Source organism: Heloderma suspectum, chromosome 4 (assembly GCF_057233095.1).
Source record: "Heloderma suspectum isolate Gila_16-S chromosome 4, 16-S_ref, whole genome shotgun sequence".
Classification (NCBI taxonomy): Eukaryota; Metazoa; Chordata; class Lepidosauria; order Squamata; family Helodermatidae; genus Heloderma; species Heloderma suspectum.
The window spans coordinates 43,095,317-43,113,887 of NC_139461.1; the positions used below are offsets into that span (position 1 = coordinate 43,095,317).

The 18,571-nt window shown below is 41.7% G+C and overlaps 2 protein-coding genes across 9 annotated transcripts in view; one reads left to right on the forward strand and one right to left on the reverse strand.

Annotated features, from left to right (window-relative positions):
* CFAP418 (cilia and flagella associated protein 418) overlaps positions 1-18,571 on the forward strand; it is a 67,537-nt gene that overhangs the window by 40,672 nt on the left and 8,294 nt on the right. The gene's annotated exons all lie outside the window — the stretch shown is intronic.
* Positions 9,610-18,571, reverse strand: part of PLEKHF2 (pleckstrin homology and FYVE domain containing 2) — a 52,651-nt gene continuing 43,689 nt past the window's right edge. For 5 of the 7 annotated variants that reach the window (XM_084849082.1, XM_084849084.1, XM_084849078.1 and 2 more), the window contains one exon: positions 9,616-13,173. In XM_084849082.1, the coding sequence (XP_084705208.1) occupies positions 12,410-13,159 (750 nt within the window). In that variant the 5' untranslated portion in view covers positions 13,160-13,173 and the 3' untranslated portion in view covers positions 9,616-12,409. Of the gene's footprint in view, positions 13,174-16,667; positions 16,691-18,571 lie in introns of those variants that run through there. The other 2 variants (XM_084849083.1, XM_084849080.1) reach the window with 2 other exon arrangements.

Consider the following 18,571-nt stretch of genomic DNA (forward strand, 5'->3'; position numbering starts at 1 on the left):
AGACCTGGAGCTGACTGTGGCTCAGATCATGAGCTGCTTCTTGCAAAATTTCGGCTTAAATTGAAGAACGTCGGGAAAACCACTAAACCGTTCAGGTATGACCTAAATCATATCCCTGATGAATATACAGTGGAGGTGAGGAATAGATTTCAGGGATTAGACCTGATAGACAGAGTGCCTGAGGAACTATGGACGGAGGTCCATAACATTGTTCAGGAGGCAGCAACAAAATCCGTCCCAAAGAAAAAGAAATGCAAGAAAGCCAAGTGGCTGTCTGATGAGGCTTTACAAGTAGCTGAGGAAAGAAGGGAAGCAAAAAGCAAGGGAGAAAGGGGAAGATATACCCAACTGAATGCAGAGTTCCAGAGAATAGCAAGGAGAGACAAGAAGGCCTTCTTAAATGAACAATGCAAAGAAATCGAGGAAAACAACAGAATGGGAAAGACTAGAGATCTCTTCAAGAAAATTGGAGATCTCAAGGGTACGTTTTGTGCAAAGACGGGCATGATAAAGGACAAAGAAGGCAGGGACCTAACAGAAGCAGATGAGATTAAGAAGAGGTGGCAAGAATACACAGAAGAACTATACAGGAAAGATCTGAATGTCCCTGATAGCCATGATAGTGCGGTCACTGAACTTGAGCCGGACATCCTCGAGAGTGAAGTCAAGTGGGCCTCAGGAAGCATTAGTAACAACAAAGCTAGCGGAGATGACAGTCTCCCAGCTGAGCTATTTAAAATCCTAAAAGATGATGCTGTTAAAGTGCTGCATTCAATATGCCAACAAATCTGGAACACTCAACAGTGGCCACAAGACTGGAAAAGGTCAGTTTACATTCCAATTCCAAAGAAGGGCAACGCCAAAGAGTGTTCAAACTACCGCACAATCGCGCTCATTTCACATGCCAGCAAGGTGATGCTCAAAATCCTACAAGATAGGCTTCAGCAGTATGCGAACCGAGAACTACCGGAAGTACAAGCTGGGTTTCGAAGAGGCAGAGGAACTAGAGATCAAATCGCCAACATTCGCTGGATCATGGAGAAAGCAAGAGAATTCCAGAAAAACGTCTATTTCTGCTTCATTGACTACGCTAAAGCCTTTGATTGTGTGGATCACAACAAACTATGGCAAATTCTTAAAGTGATGGGAGTACCAGACCACCTTACCTGTCTCCTGAGAAACCTGTACGAGGGTCAAGAAGCAACAGTAAGAACCAGACATGGAACCACCGATTGGTTCAACACTGGGAAAGGAGTACGACAAGGCTGCATATTGTCACCCTGCTTATTTAACTTATATGCAGAGTACATCATGAGAAATGCCGGATTGGATGAATCAGAGGTCGGAATAAAGATTGCCGGGAGAATTATCAACAACCTCCGATATGCAGACGATACCACCCTAATGGCAGAAAGCGAAGAGGATCTCAAGAGCCTCTTGTTGAGGGTGAAAGAGGAGAGTGCAAAAGCTGGTTTGAAACTCAACATTAAAAAAACTAAGATCATGTCATCTGGCCCTATCACTTCCTGGCATATAGAAGGGGAAGAAATGGAAGCAGTGACAGATTTTACTTTCTTGGGCTCCAAGATCACCGCAGATGGTGACTGTAGCCATGAAATTAAAAGACGCTTGCTCCTTGGGAGGAAAGCTATGGCAAACCTAGACAGCATAGTAAGAAGCAGAGACATCACCTTGCCGACAAAGGTCTGTCTAATCAAAGCTATGGTTTTCCCAGTAGTAATGTATGGCTGTGAGAGCTGGACTATAAGGAAGGCTGAGCGCCGAAGAATTGATGCTTTCGAACTGTGGTGCTGGAGAAGACTCTTACGAGTCCCCTGGACTGCAAGGAGGTCAAATCAGTCCATCCTAAAGGAAATCAACCCTGACCGCTCATTGGAAGGACAGATAATGAAGCTGAAGCTCCAATATTTTGGCCACCTAATGCGAAGAGAAAACTCCCTGGAAAAGACCCTGATGCTGGGAAAGACTGAAGGCAAAAGGAGAAGGGGACGGCAGAGGATGAGATGGCTAGATAGCATCACGGATGCAATGAATATGAACTTGAGCACACTCCGGGAGAGAGCGCAGGACAGGAAGGCCTGGCGTGCTATGGTCCATGGGGTCACGAAGAGTCGGACACGACTGAACGACTGAACAACAACCTAGCAAATGTATTACAGTGGGCCTCAGACAGATTGACAGTGCACTCAGATCCGGCATGTAATAGCCCCTGGACAACCCTAAAAAGTTCTGCTGAGTGGCAGATGGATTTAATAGAGGTAGCAAAATATTGTTTCTTTGCCACTGGTGGAGGCTGGTGACTCTGATGTCAGTGGGGAGGTGAATCCGCTCCGGGTTTCAGTCAGAACCACTTGGAACTCTCAAGGAACCTTGAGAGATCCGACTGGTTCTGACTGAAACCCGCTTCTCACCTTGGACAGCTCCTTGAGAGTTCTGACTGAAACCTGGAGCGAATTCACTGTCCCACTGACATCAGAGCCACCAGCCTCCACTGTTAGCCGCCCTCACTGCCCTTGAATATACATGACTGTAGGCACACAACAATGTTCAATTGCCTCCTCAAGGAGTTTTTCTCCATCTGCACTCAAGCCATCTCCTATTTTGCTTCATCACTCTCAGCTCTGGAGTATACCACGGAGCAGTACGAGCTCTACTCTGGAGAGGGCACTCAGGAGCAATCATGTCAACTGCCCGGGCCATTTATGCATTCCACAGATCAACCAGGGTTCCAACAGGAGAGCCAGCCATATCAGCCAGAAACCTCCCCAGAGGATCCATTAGTCTCTGGGGGCGGACCATCTTAATAGGTCCCTCATCTTGCAGAGGGGGAAAGCTGCCATTAAGTCTAAACCTCAGCAGGCTATGATCTGACCATGACACAGGGACTGATTCAAAGTCTCCCATCTTCAGACCACCATCTCCATGTCCAGATGAGAAAAACAAGTCTAGAGCATGCCCCATTACATGTGTTGGGCCGATGACATGTTGGGACAGTCCCATGGTTGTCATGAAGACCATGGAATCCTGAGCTGACCTAGACAAGGTGCCTTCATCATGAAAGTTGACATCCCCCAGAAAAAATAATCTGGGGAATCTCAACAGCACACCCAGGACCACCTCCATCAGCTCAGATAGGGAGTCTGTTGAGCAGTGGGGTGGGCGGTGCACCAACAGAATCCCCAATCTGTCCCGCTGACCCAACACAAGATGCAAACACTCCAGACCAGCAGTCACATGGACAGGGAGCCTGCAGAGGGAGAAGGAATTCATATAGCCCACAGCAACCCCCCCCCAACCGTCAAGCCTTCCCTGATGTTGAACCAAGTACCCTGGTGGGCACAGCTGGGAGAGACTGACTCCTCCCTGCTCACCCACCCAGGTATTGGTTTTACATGCCGGATCAGCCTTCTCATCCACTATTAAATCATGAATGAGAGGGGTCTTATTTTGAACCGATCTGCTTTTTATGAAGTTTATGTGTCATTCTTAGAAACCTGTATTTATTTATATTTATACACACACACACACACTTCATATGTATGCATTGAAATTGATATATTCAAATCTATGAAGCCACACTTTTTCTTTTCTTGCTTTCTTTTGTAAAATAATAATAAAATAATTAAAACCATGAGCTTCTTATTGCAAAATTTCGGCTTAAATTGAAGAACGTAGGGAAACCCACTAAACCATTCAGGTATGACCTAAATCATATCCCTTATGAATATACAGTGGAGGTGACAAATAGATGTAAGGGATTAGACCTGATAGACAGAGTGCCTGAGGAACTATGGATGGAGGTCCATAACATTGTTCAGGAGGCAGCAACTCAATCCATCCCAAAGAAAAAGAAATGCAGGAAAGCAAAGTGGCTGTCTGATGAGGCTTTACAAGTAGCTGAGGAAAGAAGGGAAGCGAAAAGCAAGGGAGAAAGGGGAAGATATACCCAACTGAATGCAGATTTCCAGAGAATAGCAAGGAGAGACAAGAAGGCCTTCTTAAATGAACAGTGCAAAGAAATCGAGAAAAACAAGAGAATGGGAAAGACTAGAGATCTCTTCAAGAAAATCGGAGATATCAAGGGAACGTTTTGTGCAAAGACGGGCATGATAAAGAACAAAGAAGGCAGGGACCTAACAGAAGCAGATGAGATTAAGAAGAGGTGGAAAGAATACACAGAAGAACTATACAGGAAATTTCTGAATGTCCCTGATAGCCATGATAGTGCGGTCACTGAACTTGAGCCGGACATCCTAGAGAGTGAAGTCAAGTGGGCCTTAGGAAGCATTACTAACAACAAAGCTGGCGGAGATGACAGTATTCCAGCTTAGCTATTTAAGATCCTAAAAGATGATGCTGTTAAAGTGCTGCACTCAATATGCCAACAAATTTGGAACACTCAACAGTGGCCACAAGACTGGAAAAGGTCAGTTTACATTCCAGTTCCAAAGAAGGGCAGTGCCAAAGAGTGTTCAAACTACCGTACAATTGCACTCATTTCACATGCCAGCAAGGTTATGATCAAAATCCTACAAACTAGGCTTCAGCAGTATGTGAATCGAGAACTACTGGAAGTACAAGCTGGGTTTTGAAGAGGCAGAGGAACTAGAGATCAAATCGCCAACATTCGCTGGATCATGGAGAAAGCAAGAGAATTCCAGAAAAACGTCTATTTCTGCTTCATTGACTACGCTAAAGCCTTTGATTGTGTGGATCACAACAAACTCTGGCAAATTCTTCAAGAGATGGGAGTACCAGACCACCTTACCTGTCTCCTGAGAAACCTGTACGAGGGTCAAGAAGCAACAGTAAGAACCAGACATGGAACCACCGATTGGTTCAAAACTGGGAAAGGAGTACGACAAGGCTGTATATTGTCGCCCTGCTTATTTAACTTATATGCAGAGTACATCATGAGAAACGCCGGGTTGGATGAATCACAGGTTGGAATTAAGATTGCCAGGAGAATTATCAGCAACCTCAGATACGCAGGCGATACCACCCTAATGGCAGAAAGCGAAGAGGATCTAAAGAGCCTCTTGCTGAGGTTGAAAGTGGAGAGTGCAAAAGCTGGTTTGAAACTCAACACTAAAACAGCTAAGATCATGGCATCTGGCCCCATCACTTCCTGGGATATAGAAGGGGAAGAAATGGAAGCAGTGACAGATTTTATTTTCTTGGGCTCCAAGATCACCACAGACGGTGACTGTAGCCATGAAATTAAAAGACGCTTGCTCCTTGGGAGGAAAGCTATGGCAAATCTAGACAGCATAGTAAGAAGCAGACATCACCTTGCCAACAAAGATTTGTATAATCAAAGCTATGGCTTTCCCAGTAGCAATGTATGGCTGTGAGAGCTGGACTCTAAGGAAGGCTGAGCACCAAAGAATTGATGCTTTCGAAATGTGATGCTGGAGAAGACTCTTAGGAGTCCCCTGGACTGCAAGGAGGTCAAATCAGTCCATCCTAAAGGAAATCAACCCTGAGTGCTAATTGGCAGGACAGATACTGAAGGTGAAGCTCAACTATTTTGGCCACCTAATGTGAAGAGAAAACTCCCTGGAAAAGACCCTGCTGCTGGGAAAGATTGAAGGCAAAAGGAGAAGGAGACGGCAGAGGATGAGATGGCTAGATAGCATCACCAATTCAATGAATATGAACTTCAGCACGCTCCAGGAGAGAGCGGAGGACAGGAAGGCCTGGCGTGCTATGGTCCATGGGGTCACGAAGAGTCGGACACGACTTAACGACTGAACAACAAAAAAGAAAAGGAAAAGAATTTCTTACTTCCATCTGAAAAATGGGAGCAACCTATCTTGCCAGGTAACTTAATGTGGAGATGTGCAAAGCTTTCCACAAAAAGGGCCACCATTCAAGATGTACAAAAGTCCAGAGGAAGAGGAACATTTCAATAAATGGAAGCTTTCTTTCCTAGGAAGTCAGCTTTTTAAAAGTCCAGATGTGGAGGAAAAGGGATCCTGAGACAAGGGTTACATTTATACTTATCCAGCATAATGGAGTGGTCACATCACTGTGTCTCATGCATTGTCTGTGAGCCAATAAGAACACAAGATTAGAAGAGTAATGGTATTGGTTCAGATTGAGGGAAGAATGTGAAAAATGTATTACCAACTCTGATACACTTGCTCTTGGGTTGGGTAGGGGTTATATCACCCTTCCCCAACCTGGTACCTCCATATGTGTTGGACTACAACTGCCAACATCCTTAGCCAATGTCCATGTTGACTGGAGGATGCCAGCCAGCTGTAGTCCCTATACATCTGGAGGGCACCAGGTTGAGGAAGGCTGGGTTACATGAATGTTGTTCTCATTAGAGAAAGTTATTTTTCCTCACATGTTGTTAACAATCTTTCCAGTTCAGCAAAATGAATTTCCAACTGTGCTAATCAGATGCAATCTGTGCCCTCTGCCAGCACTGGGGGTAGGACACACCTAATCCTAATTAAAAGTACCCAAAGAACAGCCATTCTCTGTTCTCCCCCGCTTCAACAGAGTTAACACAGACCTTGCTATAATTGTGTAGGGATCCAAACCTCTTGTATTTCCCCAGTCTTTTCCACCTCTGTGGAGAAACTGTTTTCTCCTTAAACATACCCAGGCTGCTTTGTGCATCTGATGACATATGCCCTAGACTACAAGGCTTGTATAATTAATAAGTGGGTTTGACTAGTTTTCACCCTAATGTAGGAAACTTAAAGACCCATGGATTACAACAGGAGAGATTTAAAACTATGCCGAACTCACTGGGACTCCAGTGCTTCATTTTGGCAGGAGCATGCCCTTAGTATTGCCAAGTGCAAAATAACAAAGCAAGCAAGGTGTAATGGGAGTGTAACTTGGACCTAGCTAGGCAGGATTTAAATATGTTCAACTCACGGGGTGTCCTTCAGCAACCTACTCTCCATCTAATCTACCTTAAAGGTTTATTGTGGGGCTAAGTCCCCAAAATAGGCTGAGATACATGTGTGCTAAGGAGGTAGAGACCTGCCTGTATATGTACTCCATACCATCTGTACTATCCATAGCACTATTTAGAACAACTGTCTGGAATTTAGATGAGACATCACTGCCCTGGTACCTTCTCAGCAGGAGTTATGAAGCTGAAAATAGAAGGGGGGGAAAAGAACACAGTGAAGCTAAATTGCTGGGGAAAAAAACCTCCAAGAAGCACTGGAGTGATTGATAGGTGCCAATATAAAATTACTCATTGTAAATTAAGTTTAAAGATAAACCGAATGTAACATAAAAACCATCGAGCTGCATTTCCACTTCTTTTGGAGGACCATTTGCAAACAGAGACCATCTTGGACACCATTTGTCTCCATGATTCTAGGCACTTGGTTTTTCAATGAAGTGACCACATTAAATAACTTACTGTGACCTAATTTAAATAAGCTATGTGTTACACTTCTTCAAGTTTTTCCTTCAGTTTTATATCCATTAACATCTCTCAAAGTGGGGGCAAAATGACAAAAAGATTTACTTTTGAATATACTTTGCTTCCAGAACCTGCTGGATTTACAGAGAGTTTTAAGTTATGTATGTTATTGGCGGCCCAAACAGGACACTTTTATACATTTTTGCCATGTGCAAAAAAATATTTGGGCAATTTTGCCATGGGCAGGTGTGTGTGTGTGTGTGTGTAAAGCGCTACAAACAAGAGCAGGAGGGTTTTTAGGATGGCTCTCTCCCAGACAATTATTCAGTGAAGGAAATACTTCCTGCCCTCTCTCTGAACTGGCTTTACAATTATGTGTGTCATCAGTACGCTGACTGCATGATCCCCAATTGGCTGGAATGATAGAACCAGCAAGAGTATGCAGCGAAAAAAATGCTGCAGCGGCAGCTGATCTGGGCTTAGCAAAGACAAGCATGGGAGATTCAAATGCTCTACTTACACAAGCAAAAATGTTTGCTTCTGAAAATTCAAAACATTACTAATTATACTAATTGAAATAGCAGCCTGTGACACACCCAAGGAACCACATGGCACAATTACACCATGTTGATCTTATTGAACAGGGTGGTGGTGGGAACAAACACCTTTGCTTTCAATCCTGGCACACAGGTCAACTATTTAATACAGCCTGTTCTGTCCCTGCCCTATGGCGCTTTGATCCAAAATGCCAAGTTATATATATAACATTAAGGTCAGGACAGGTGCACGCTTAGGGATAATGCTGTTAACAAGTTAGTGACTGTCCACATCCCACCTTGTTTTAAATAGCAGCATTAATATGGAGAAAGTAATCTCAACTAGTCCACACAGTGCTTGGACTACTATATCAGGGTGAGTTTACTTCAGTAGTGCCATGTGTTTGGGTGTGCATTAACTTCTCAAGACACACAGGCATTCTGCTCCATTCAACTGTGTGTGGTTAAAAATCTATTGCCTTGGGGACCTACAAAGAAAAAATAAACTTTGGCTTCCTCGTCCCCTCCCCTCCCCTATACTAATTCCCACCCATCTTCCCAGTTATTTTAAGAGTTTACACCACACGCTTACACGCCCCTCTCTGAGGAACTGAGTTCAAGGGACCATACTTCCAGAAAGGAGAGGAAGAATCACAGACCCAATTTCAGTAAAAGCTAGAATTTATCGCTACTGTGAAAGACTAAGAGTCTTGTGCCAGACCACTTTAGTGCATGAATTGCAATTCCTTACTACAGACTACTTTGGCATTATAGTATTTCATTGTTGCCCTTTTCTGTTCCTTTTCCATTATCACTCTTGAAATTTGGTAGGCAGAATAACACAGCATATATACAGACTGCAAGTACACGATGAGAGATATTATACTTGCTTTTTAATTTTCAACCCCATCTCAACTCATATTTCACTGTCATACCACAATGAGCTAACAGAGAATGTCTGTGACTGGTTAGATTTAAAATATAGGGCAGTACTCAATTGGACACTAGCAGCATCCATTACGTTGCAGTAGCGTAACAGACCTGCAGTGCAATGCCAGCAGTGTTAGCTGGCATGACAGGATACTCTGGAAACCCCACTGCACCAGCAAACACTACTGGCATTACACTAGAGGCTCCGTACACCAGCACAACATAATTTACCTTAACACTAGTGTCCAATTAGATACCGCTCATTATAAAAGCATTAGAAATATTTTCAGTGAGCTTTCTACTGAGACCACAAGATCTGTTTCCTGGGTCACTTCAGCAAGATCAGATCCTGCCAGCATGTGTGTGAAGTTAGGATTTTTTTGTGTGTGCTAAAAGCAAATCACTTGGCAGTTATTTTATCATTATTTATGCAGCAACACATGAGTTATTTTCCACATTAAAGGCAATTTATTTTTGAGGGGGGAAATATGACCACCTTGTTGCTTTGGAAAAAAATCTTGAAAAGTATGCCATTTTGAATAAAAAATATATTCAAGTGCAGAGTTGCATTTGCGAATACAATATTAAGTGTTGCTAATCTGGTATCTTTTTTTACATTGCACTACTAACCCCGCTTCCTCTTCAGATACCATATAGGCAAGGAATAAAGTGTTGCTTATTCTAAGCTGTTCTCAGATGCACAAAATGAAAGCAGTTCAGTCTGACAAAGTTACAAAACCATTTATTAAGCCCTTTTAAGTTTGACTAACACACAAGACAAAAGTTCACTTTACACAATAAAATTGTGAACAGAGCCACAGAAGTGGCAGCATTTTCACACTTCTATACCTACAATTGTTTTCTCCTACAATGTCAATTTGGTAACAGCTTCAGGGATCAATTGCAGCATAGAGTGAATTTCATTCACAAATAACAATGGGGTTAGGGGCTGGTAGGTAGAGCGTGTTGCCAAATGGAGGATAAATTTTCTTGCAGGTAGAAAGTGCTGAAGCATTTGTGCAACATACAAGATAATTGGGCAAATATAAGTTGGCATTCAAATATGCAAAGTGTTTTGCACAATATAGGGTAAGAACAAGAAAGCTGACTATATCAAGATGTACCTTATAGTTTATATCTGCATTATGGATAAGAGATCTTCATATTATCCCTTCAGCAGAAGAAACATGCATTTTAAATTAACTGCAGCTGCTGTGTCATCCAAATTCAGACAAACTGGTTAATCTTAACTACATTTTGTTGAAACAAGCCAGCTTTATACAGAGTTTCAACTAACCATAGTTAAGATTAAGCACACTTCCAGTTTGGACAACATTCTAAACTGCAGTTAATGTAAAAAGGAAACTTCCAATCTCCTTGTGGCCACACCAAAGGAGGAGCGGGGAGAGCATATGAGCCCAAGGCTCACTGAGGTTTGCTCTTGTAATGCTAAACCATGCTTTAGCGTTACATTTGAATGCAGTCTTTATATATCCATTTGGCACACTGCAAAATGGTCAACCCAATCAAAACATTTTGACCATAATCTAGATGGGGCTTTTAAGCTCTCCCTAGATGCCCAAACTATTCTGAACTTAGGAATTCAAGGAGCAGGAGGGCAAGCTGTATGGGCACCTTCTCAGAAAATGTGTGCGAATGTGTGGCTCTCTAGATTGCCACCTAGATGAATGCAGTTAATCCCTGTTAGCACAGTTCAGGTATTTGGATATTAGCTGGAAAGCTATAGCTCTGAACAGGCATCTGCCTGACACTGCTGCTACATGATCTCCAACAGATTCCCAAGCAAACTGCAAAGTGAATGGAGGCTGCTCCACGTCACCTAATGGATTGTACCCCTCATCTAACTTTTTCCAACACTGATATCTGTCCTAAAGCAGCCAGAGTACAGAATGGGAGACTAGTGCAAGATGCAGAATTGACTGTTTATTCAATAAATATAGCCCAATTATTGCGAGATGAGGCAACAAGTGTAGAAACTGTATATTAATGAACAAATATCTAGATACTGTAACTTTTTAATACAAACAATATTCAAAATTTTTTATAAACCCTCAGGTGCTACCGAATTCCCACACAATTCTGTCAGGGTACTTCTACATGAATTGATTAAACATACCACAGTAATATAAAAATAGAGATATGTATTGGCGTTTTACAAAACTTCACAGAGCTAAATCTGACATTTCTCGAAAATTGACACCATCATAGAAAAGAATGTGTTAAAAGTAAAAAGTAAATACTTTATTGGAAACACCTTTTGCACTATTTGTCCTGGTCCTGGACGTATAGATTTAAAATGAAGTCATCTGCAGTTCATTTCTATCTCGAGGTCAGCAGTGTACAAAGGATGGACTTTGGGGGGAGTTTTTTCCTTCGGATGGACAATTGGGATATTTTCCCATGTTGTGCTTTTAAAACACATTCTAATTATAAAAGAAATCCATTCCTAAAGTTTAAAAAAGGTTAGTGAAGTATCTGAGGAATTACATTTTATAAATATCAAATCAAAAACATTACAGCAAATACCATGATCTGAGACAATACAGTTCTCAATTACTAATACCCGATAGCTATAAACATTTAATAATCTCAAACAATTTTGAAAGTAGCAAGAGACTGAATCCATTTGAAGAATATCTAATTTCTTAGAAGTCCTCAAGCTGAGCAGTTTTATTCATGGTGTGGGAGTCCACACTTATGTGGTCTCACAATAGTTGGATTCCACAACAGTGTTGAATCTGTCCTCATACAGCATCTTAGAGGAAACTATTTTGTGCAAGGGGCTGGTGGACAACACACATTGTAATGATATACTCACAGCCCTCACTACTCAAATCCTAATGATACAACAGCAATTATTGTCAATAGCACCAACTATTTTTTTAGTTTGTCACGTGCCAGAGGGTACAATGGGTTAGCTTCTTCCTGCAACAGTGCAGTCATTACAAGGCACCGCTTGGTATATGACATCTTGCATAAAGTTTTAAAAGTTAATGACATTGCAGTATGTGTTTATGTTACAAAGGGTCTTAGTATAGCATCAGTTTCAAAGTCAGGTTAGAAGTTCTATTCATTTGCTAACCAAAATACCAGTCTCATGCAGATTTAATTCCCCCAGCCCACCCCAATATTAAAAAGAAGCCATAAGGTATCATGGTAAAAACAATGTGGGATGCTTGTGGGTAGAAAAAGGAATTTGTGCTTGATTTTCTAATCTTCCCCAGGGAAGAATGGGGAAGGGAAGGGGAACAATTCATCCCCTGAAGATGAAATCAAGTATACAAAGCTAGAAAATGATATTTTTGCAGCAGTCTATCCCTGCAGAAAAAAGTGATGATATATCTAGGAGATTCAGATACTGAGGCACATTAGATTTGAAGGTATTTCAGGCAAATTTTATGGCTGGGTAGGCCTCTCAGAAGACCCTGCAACTAGAGGTTAATTCATACAGCAACTCAGGTTCAAATACCAATTGCAACATCAAGACATTCTCTTTCACTGTTTAGTCACTGCTATCGTCGTCGTCATCATCATCTGATATATCATTTAAAGGAGGCTTCGGTGACTGACTGTAAGAGTCTGATCTCATGGGCTGGCACGTAGGCATTTCTCCTGTGGAAAGGAGGTCATAGCAGAAGTCGCAGATTCGCACAGGCTTGGAAGACTGACTGGGAATAAGAAACCTCTTTTCAGAACAGGGCCCACATACAACAAACCCACATTTCCGGCAGTGGTGTCGACGATTGACAGGGGTAAATTTAGCTTTCTGGCAGCGCATACATACAGTGGCTTCAGAATCAGGTACCCAGACAGCTGCATGTTCATTACTGGGGGTCTTCCCACTTTTGGAAAGCAAATCGGAAACACATTTATTTATGTGGTTCATCCATTCTGATTTTTCTGTGGCAGTAGCGGCATACACAGCAAAAGATTTAGTTGGGGTCTTGATAAGCCATCCATTCCGTAAATCTCCTTCATCCTGGATGGACTCAATAGTTACATTTTCCAATGGAATGATGTGCTGTTTGTTATATTTCTTCTTCTGGATGACAATGTTACCATAAACAAGAATGTCATTGAATAAGAAGAACTGCCTTGCTTTTGGTTTCTTCCTACACAGCTTTGTTAGTACTCCTTCACCAATCAGGACTCGGCCAGGAATAGTAAGAGGCTGACCAGCAGCTCCAAAACAGTTTTCCACTATGCTTATTCGCCTAGTATTTGCTTCACTGTTTGCCAAGCGATCCACCATCTTTCACCAGAATCCTAAAACATAAAAGAATACGGTTAGGGTAGTGCAGCTATTCAGCCAATGGCTACAAATCAAGCGAAATGTTAGTGTGCAACCACCTCAGTTTCCCCACCCTGCCTTCTCCAATGTGCAGAGGATCCTTTGGGACCATCAGTTAGAAGACTAAAAGACTGTGTGGGGTGGAAAAGGGATCTTCCTTCTCAGGTTTGCCACCTCTTGCCTGTCATTGCAAGATATATTTCCATAATGACCAGTGCTATCTGACAGTGTCTGCATCACAGACCCCATAATTTGGTTTGCATTTTTCAATCAACCAATAACTTAAAAGGATTAAAGATATAGCTGAGTTGCCCCTCCCCTTTTATTTTGCTTTCCTACCAACAGTAAATAGGACAGTCAAAAGTGTTTTAAGCTTGGCAGGATTTGGATGCTGCCCTGGCAACAGAAAGCAAGCTGATCTTCAGATTCCTTGTCAGGAATGAAATTTAATTTTAATGAAATAGAAATAATTTATACGTGGGTCATCCTTTGAAGATCCAAGTATACACAATTATACATAAGTATACATAAACACAATTTCTGCAACACTGGGATGAAAATATTTAATGAAGAAACTAACTTTAGGAGCATCCCTAAAAATGGAAATCCATGTACCCTGCTTTTGTTTCCCGAACGTTTTTACTATTGGAGTAATCAGCTGCAGTGAATGTTTGCCCATTTGTCTATACATTTATACCAACCAAGAATCGTGCATGTCTGAATTTAAATCAATATCCCTTGCTTGAGCTAAGCACTGGAAGGTATAATCAAGTTACACACTTCTAAGAAAATGCAACTACTATTTAAACTCAACTTCAAAAATAGGACTCTGTCAGGTGTTATGGCTACAATCCAACACAGAGGTAAGCCTATTAAGTCCATGTAAAGCATGCTTAAACTCTTTTAATTTTGTGATGGATTGTGGCTAATATACAAAATTTGGTCAAAATCCCAGCCTAGATATGTAAGAAGCCAATTTGAGGATTAAAGCTACTGCCTACAAAAAAAAAGAAGCCACTTTAGCCAATTCTGCTCAGTTTAGGAAAGTTAACCCATCTGCATTACACATAGAGTGGAAAGCATTTTAATTTTATGTCATCATATCCTTTTTCTAGAAATATATTAAGAAGGCAGGACACCAAATGGAAATTTATGAAAATCAGCATATCCTATCAAGTTTAAATTTCTTATTTCTTTGCTAAGAACAAATCCAGTCTCATTATAACTTTTTGTTAGTTTCAGAAATGGGTGGCACCAGCTTCCTGAGTATCATTATAAAGTATCTTTGGAATTTCTCAATTTTAATGAAATACATGGAAGGGAAAACATTCATTTGGGAAAAGCTGCTAACTAAGCAAACACATAATTATTTTTCTTATTCCTGAAAATTTAAATTGCTTAACAATTATTATGTTAAGTACATCCCTTAACATAAAATACTTGGAGAGAGAATCATAGAGGCATCCTTATAGGCCAAGTAGTCCAACCCCCTGGTCCATGCAAGAAATCCAGAACTAGAGCTATCCAGCCTCTGCTTGAAGTAGGGATATCGGAGAAATCTGTAATGGATTCAAATGAGTTCAGATTTCTATGAATCCGACCCACAGATTCCACAGTGGACTGGCTTTTTCTGAATCCAGCGGATTCTGTGAATTTGCGATCCATTTTTTTACTCAGCGGGGGGATCTGCGCAATTTTGTTTGCAAATGCCCATATTTGCAAATGAATGAAATTCTTGTACAAAAAATCTAATTCCATCAGTGAGTGCAAGACAGAATGAAAGATGCCCAGCAATCTGCAAAATACAGATGGAACAGATTTAGCAAAATCTGCACATCTCTCTCTTGAAGACCTCCAGCAACGAATAGCTCACCACCCCTCTAAGTAATTGGTTCCATTGTCAAACTGCTTTCACCATTAAGAAATTTCTCCTAATGTTCAAGCAAAATCTCCTGTAACTTAAGCCCATTAGATCTAGTCCTGACCTCCGCAGCAGCAGCAAACACGTATTTGTCTCTTCTATGTGATTGCCCTTCAGGTCTGAAGAGTTACCCTATAACTACATGGCTGGTCACTTTCATATCACCATTTATTCACAAATGTACTAAATTCAATTAACTGAGGCTCTGGCTTGGAGTTGTTGTGAGGACCTGTTTCTGAGTGTGTGTTTTATAATCCACTGTAAGCAAATAATAAACAGTCTCGTGTTTAAAAATTAAAAGCATGCACCCAAAGTGACCTTTGTTCAAGGAACAAGAAGCTTCAGGAACCTTTCTTCCAGATTATATTTAAGAAGTCCCCTACAGATTCATTCCCATGACAGTAGACTACATAGAGGACAGCCCTGACCCCCAATCTAGGTTTGCAACAATGCACTTTCTGAAAATAGATATAGCCTCAGCTCATTTCCCCAAAATGGAATGCAAGAGGAGTTTCATTAATTTTTGGGAACCGACGTTTTAAGATTTTGACCATGCTACATCTGAAAATCACTGTTCCCAAGCTGGTTTCTCAACTGGAAGCTCAGAATTCAAGATGGCACCCAAACTGGTATCTTGAACTAATGGCTCCTTATTTCAATGTTGAGAGAAAGTCAAAACTGAATTTGGGGGGGGGGGGGATTCAGGCACTTACAAAATAAATACATATAAGAGGTTTGGCTCCAGACACAGTGTTCTTCCCACTTTTAGTGTTAAGGCTACAAGACAGAACCTGAGATGGCTGCATGCATAGCTCCAAGCCCTTTTCTTAGCCTCAAATGGTAGATCTCTACAATTAAAAGAGCGACAAGCAGGCTACACATAAAGCAGATTTAATGCTGGCAAGGTAGAGGCAGGTGCATGTGCAATTCAGGTCCGCATCTTCTCTCTTATCCCCAAAAGACTTCTAACCATTTGGGATTAGAATACAGATAAGACCATTTTGCAGGACAGTGGCAAGAGGAAGTGGGAAAGCAACAGTACAAGCAACGGAGCAGCCTAAGCAATGATATGGAAGGCAGCTAACAACATATGGAAAGAGTTACAGCACTGAAAGACAGTTGATGAGGGGCAATCCTGATTATGCTGAAGTTGGTTACTAGTATTTATTTATTTATTTATTTATTTATTATTTAATTTATTAATCGCCCATCTGGCTGGTCACCCAGCCACTCTGGGCGATGTACAACATACAATAAAACAATAAAATTCTACAATAAAAACATTTTCTAAAATACCCTAACCCACCCCAAATGCCTGTTTATATGTTTATAGTTTATATGCAGGGAGATGTAAAGTTTGGGTCCTTATTCAGTTTACTGATTGAGCTCCGTTTCAAACTTTCACACAAATAAGGAACCGGGAACAAGTAACCAACTTCAGTATCATGCAATTCTCCACTTCAGCTTGTGCTGCAAAAAGGTATATAAGGAAGAAATCTGATAACAGGGACATTGTAGCTACTGCCAGAATTAAAAATAGACACTCACCTACAGTCTTCTGGAAAGTAAGGATTGCCTATAGGCAAAGCAAGCAAACACATTTTTTATAAATTGGAAGAGATAATTTTCTCTTCAGGTTCACGTGTCAAAATTACTGATATTAGTAAGTTAAGGGCAAGCAGGCCAATACAAAGTTATATGGACCATTAACTTCCATAGATTTATTTTCAAGTCTGCTATTGCCCATCAAAATTAACCAGCTTAAAGATGACAGATGTATGTATTTTCCTGTTCTTTCAGAATATTTTGACAAATACAATCACAAGAGAGTACAGTATAGTGAGAAATAAAGTAATCCAGTAGCTTTGATGATTTCTGTGGTTAAAGCAGTGCTTCAAAACACTGGAGTGGAAAAGAGTAGCCCTGAATGTTGTTCTTGCAACTAAGGAGGCAGAAGAAGAAAGCTAGTCTGCATTTGCTGCAGCTCTACACTGCCCAGAGAGAGAACATTCTCAGTACAATAGCAGCTGGAATTAGATAGATGCTAATGGGAACTCTGCATAAAGCAGCTGTTAGAAGGAGTCCCAGCCACTTAATTCCAATCACCACATATATTCCTGCCAAAGACATGGCTGCCTCTGGGCTAGTATAGAGCTCAAGGGTGGAAAAAATCAGAAGAGGTTTAGAAGGCCGATTCAACCACTGTTCTTATATTCTAAAGCTTCAAGTCTTCCCATGCTCATCGTTGTTGTTGTTGTTCAGTCGTTCAGTCGTGTCCGACTCTTCGTGACCCCATGGACCGTAGCACGCCAGGCCTTCCTGTCCTGCGCTCTCTCCCGGAGCGTGCTCAAGTTCATATTCATTGCATCGGTGATGCTATCCAGCCATCTCATCCACTGCCGTCCCCTCCTCCTTTTGCCTTCAGTCTTTCCCAGCTTCAGTGTCTTTTCCAGAGAGTTTTCTCTTCGCATTAGGTGGCCAAAATATTTGAGCTTCAGCTTCAGTATCTGTCCTTCCAATGAGCACTCAGGGTTGATTTCCTTGAGGATTGACTGATTTGACCTCCTTGCAGTCCAGGGGACTCGTAAGAGTCTTCTCCAGCACCACAGTTCGAAAGCATCAATTCGAGCTGCAGCCAAATCAGCACCAATTTGGGTTTCATACACCGTAAATCCTTTAGGGAAAAAAACTTAAGAGGGAAGGGAGGGGGGAGCTCTATTAAGAACTCATGGCACCAAATGTGGAGCGGGGGTGGGGGAATACTAACAGGGTGGGAGAGGGGAATGGAGTGGAGTGACTGGAAAGAAAGGCAGAAGGAAGAGACGTACAGGTATTTTGAAAGGTAGGAAGAGCCATCTCACTGTCTGCATTTGTCACTTCCAGGTTCACACTGAGAAGTTGTTTTAAAATGTCCCCAGCGATGTAAGTGAGAGCGGTGATTGATATTAATGGAAATATCAGCAATTTTAATGCAACAGGGATTGGACCACTACCCCAGAAAAAGATCAAAATGGAGAGGGAGGGAACCCAAAACAGGCTAATGGGGACTGAACATGCTCAGTAGTACAGAAAATGTTTCTTGACTGTTGGGGGAAAATGGAAAACGGGAAGAAGGGACTGGAACAGAGTGGCTGGGGACCCTGAACAGAAGCACTACACATTGCAATATTCTGTTGTAAGGCATGACTTGTCCCTTTTTGATCTAGATGCCCCCACCCCGCAACAATAATTATACTTAACTATTATTTCAGCCACCCACATTCCTTCACTAAACAAACATTCCACACTGACTGGACAGACATATTGTCAGGGATGCCACAGTTGCATCCTGCACTGAGTAGGCGACTGGACTAGATGACCTCCAAGGTACCTTCCAATTCTCTGACTGATTCAATTAATCTTAGAAAGACTGGCCCAATTCTGACAGCTTTTGAAAAACATACACAATATGT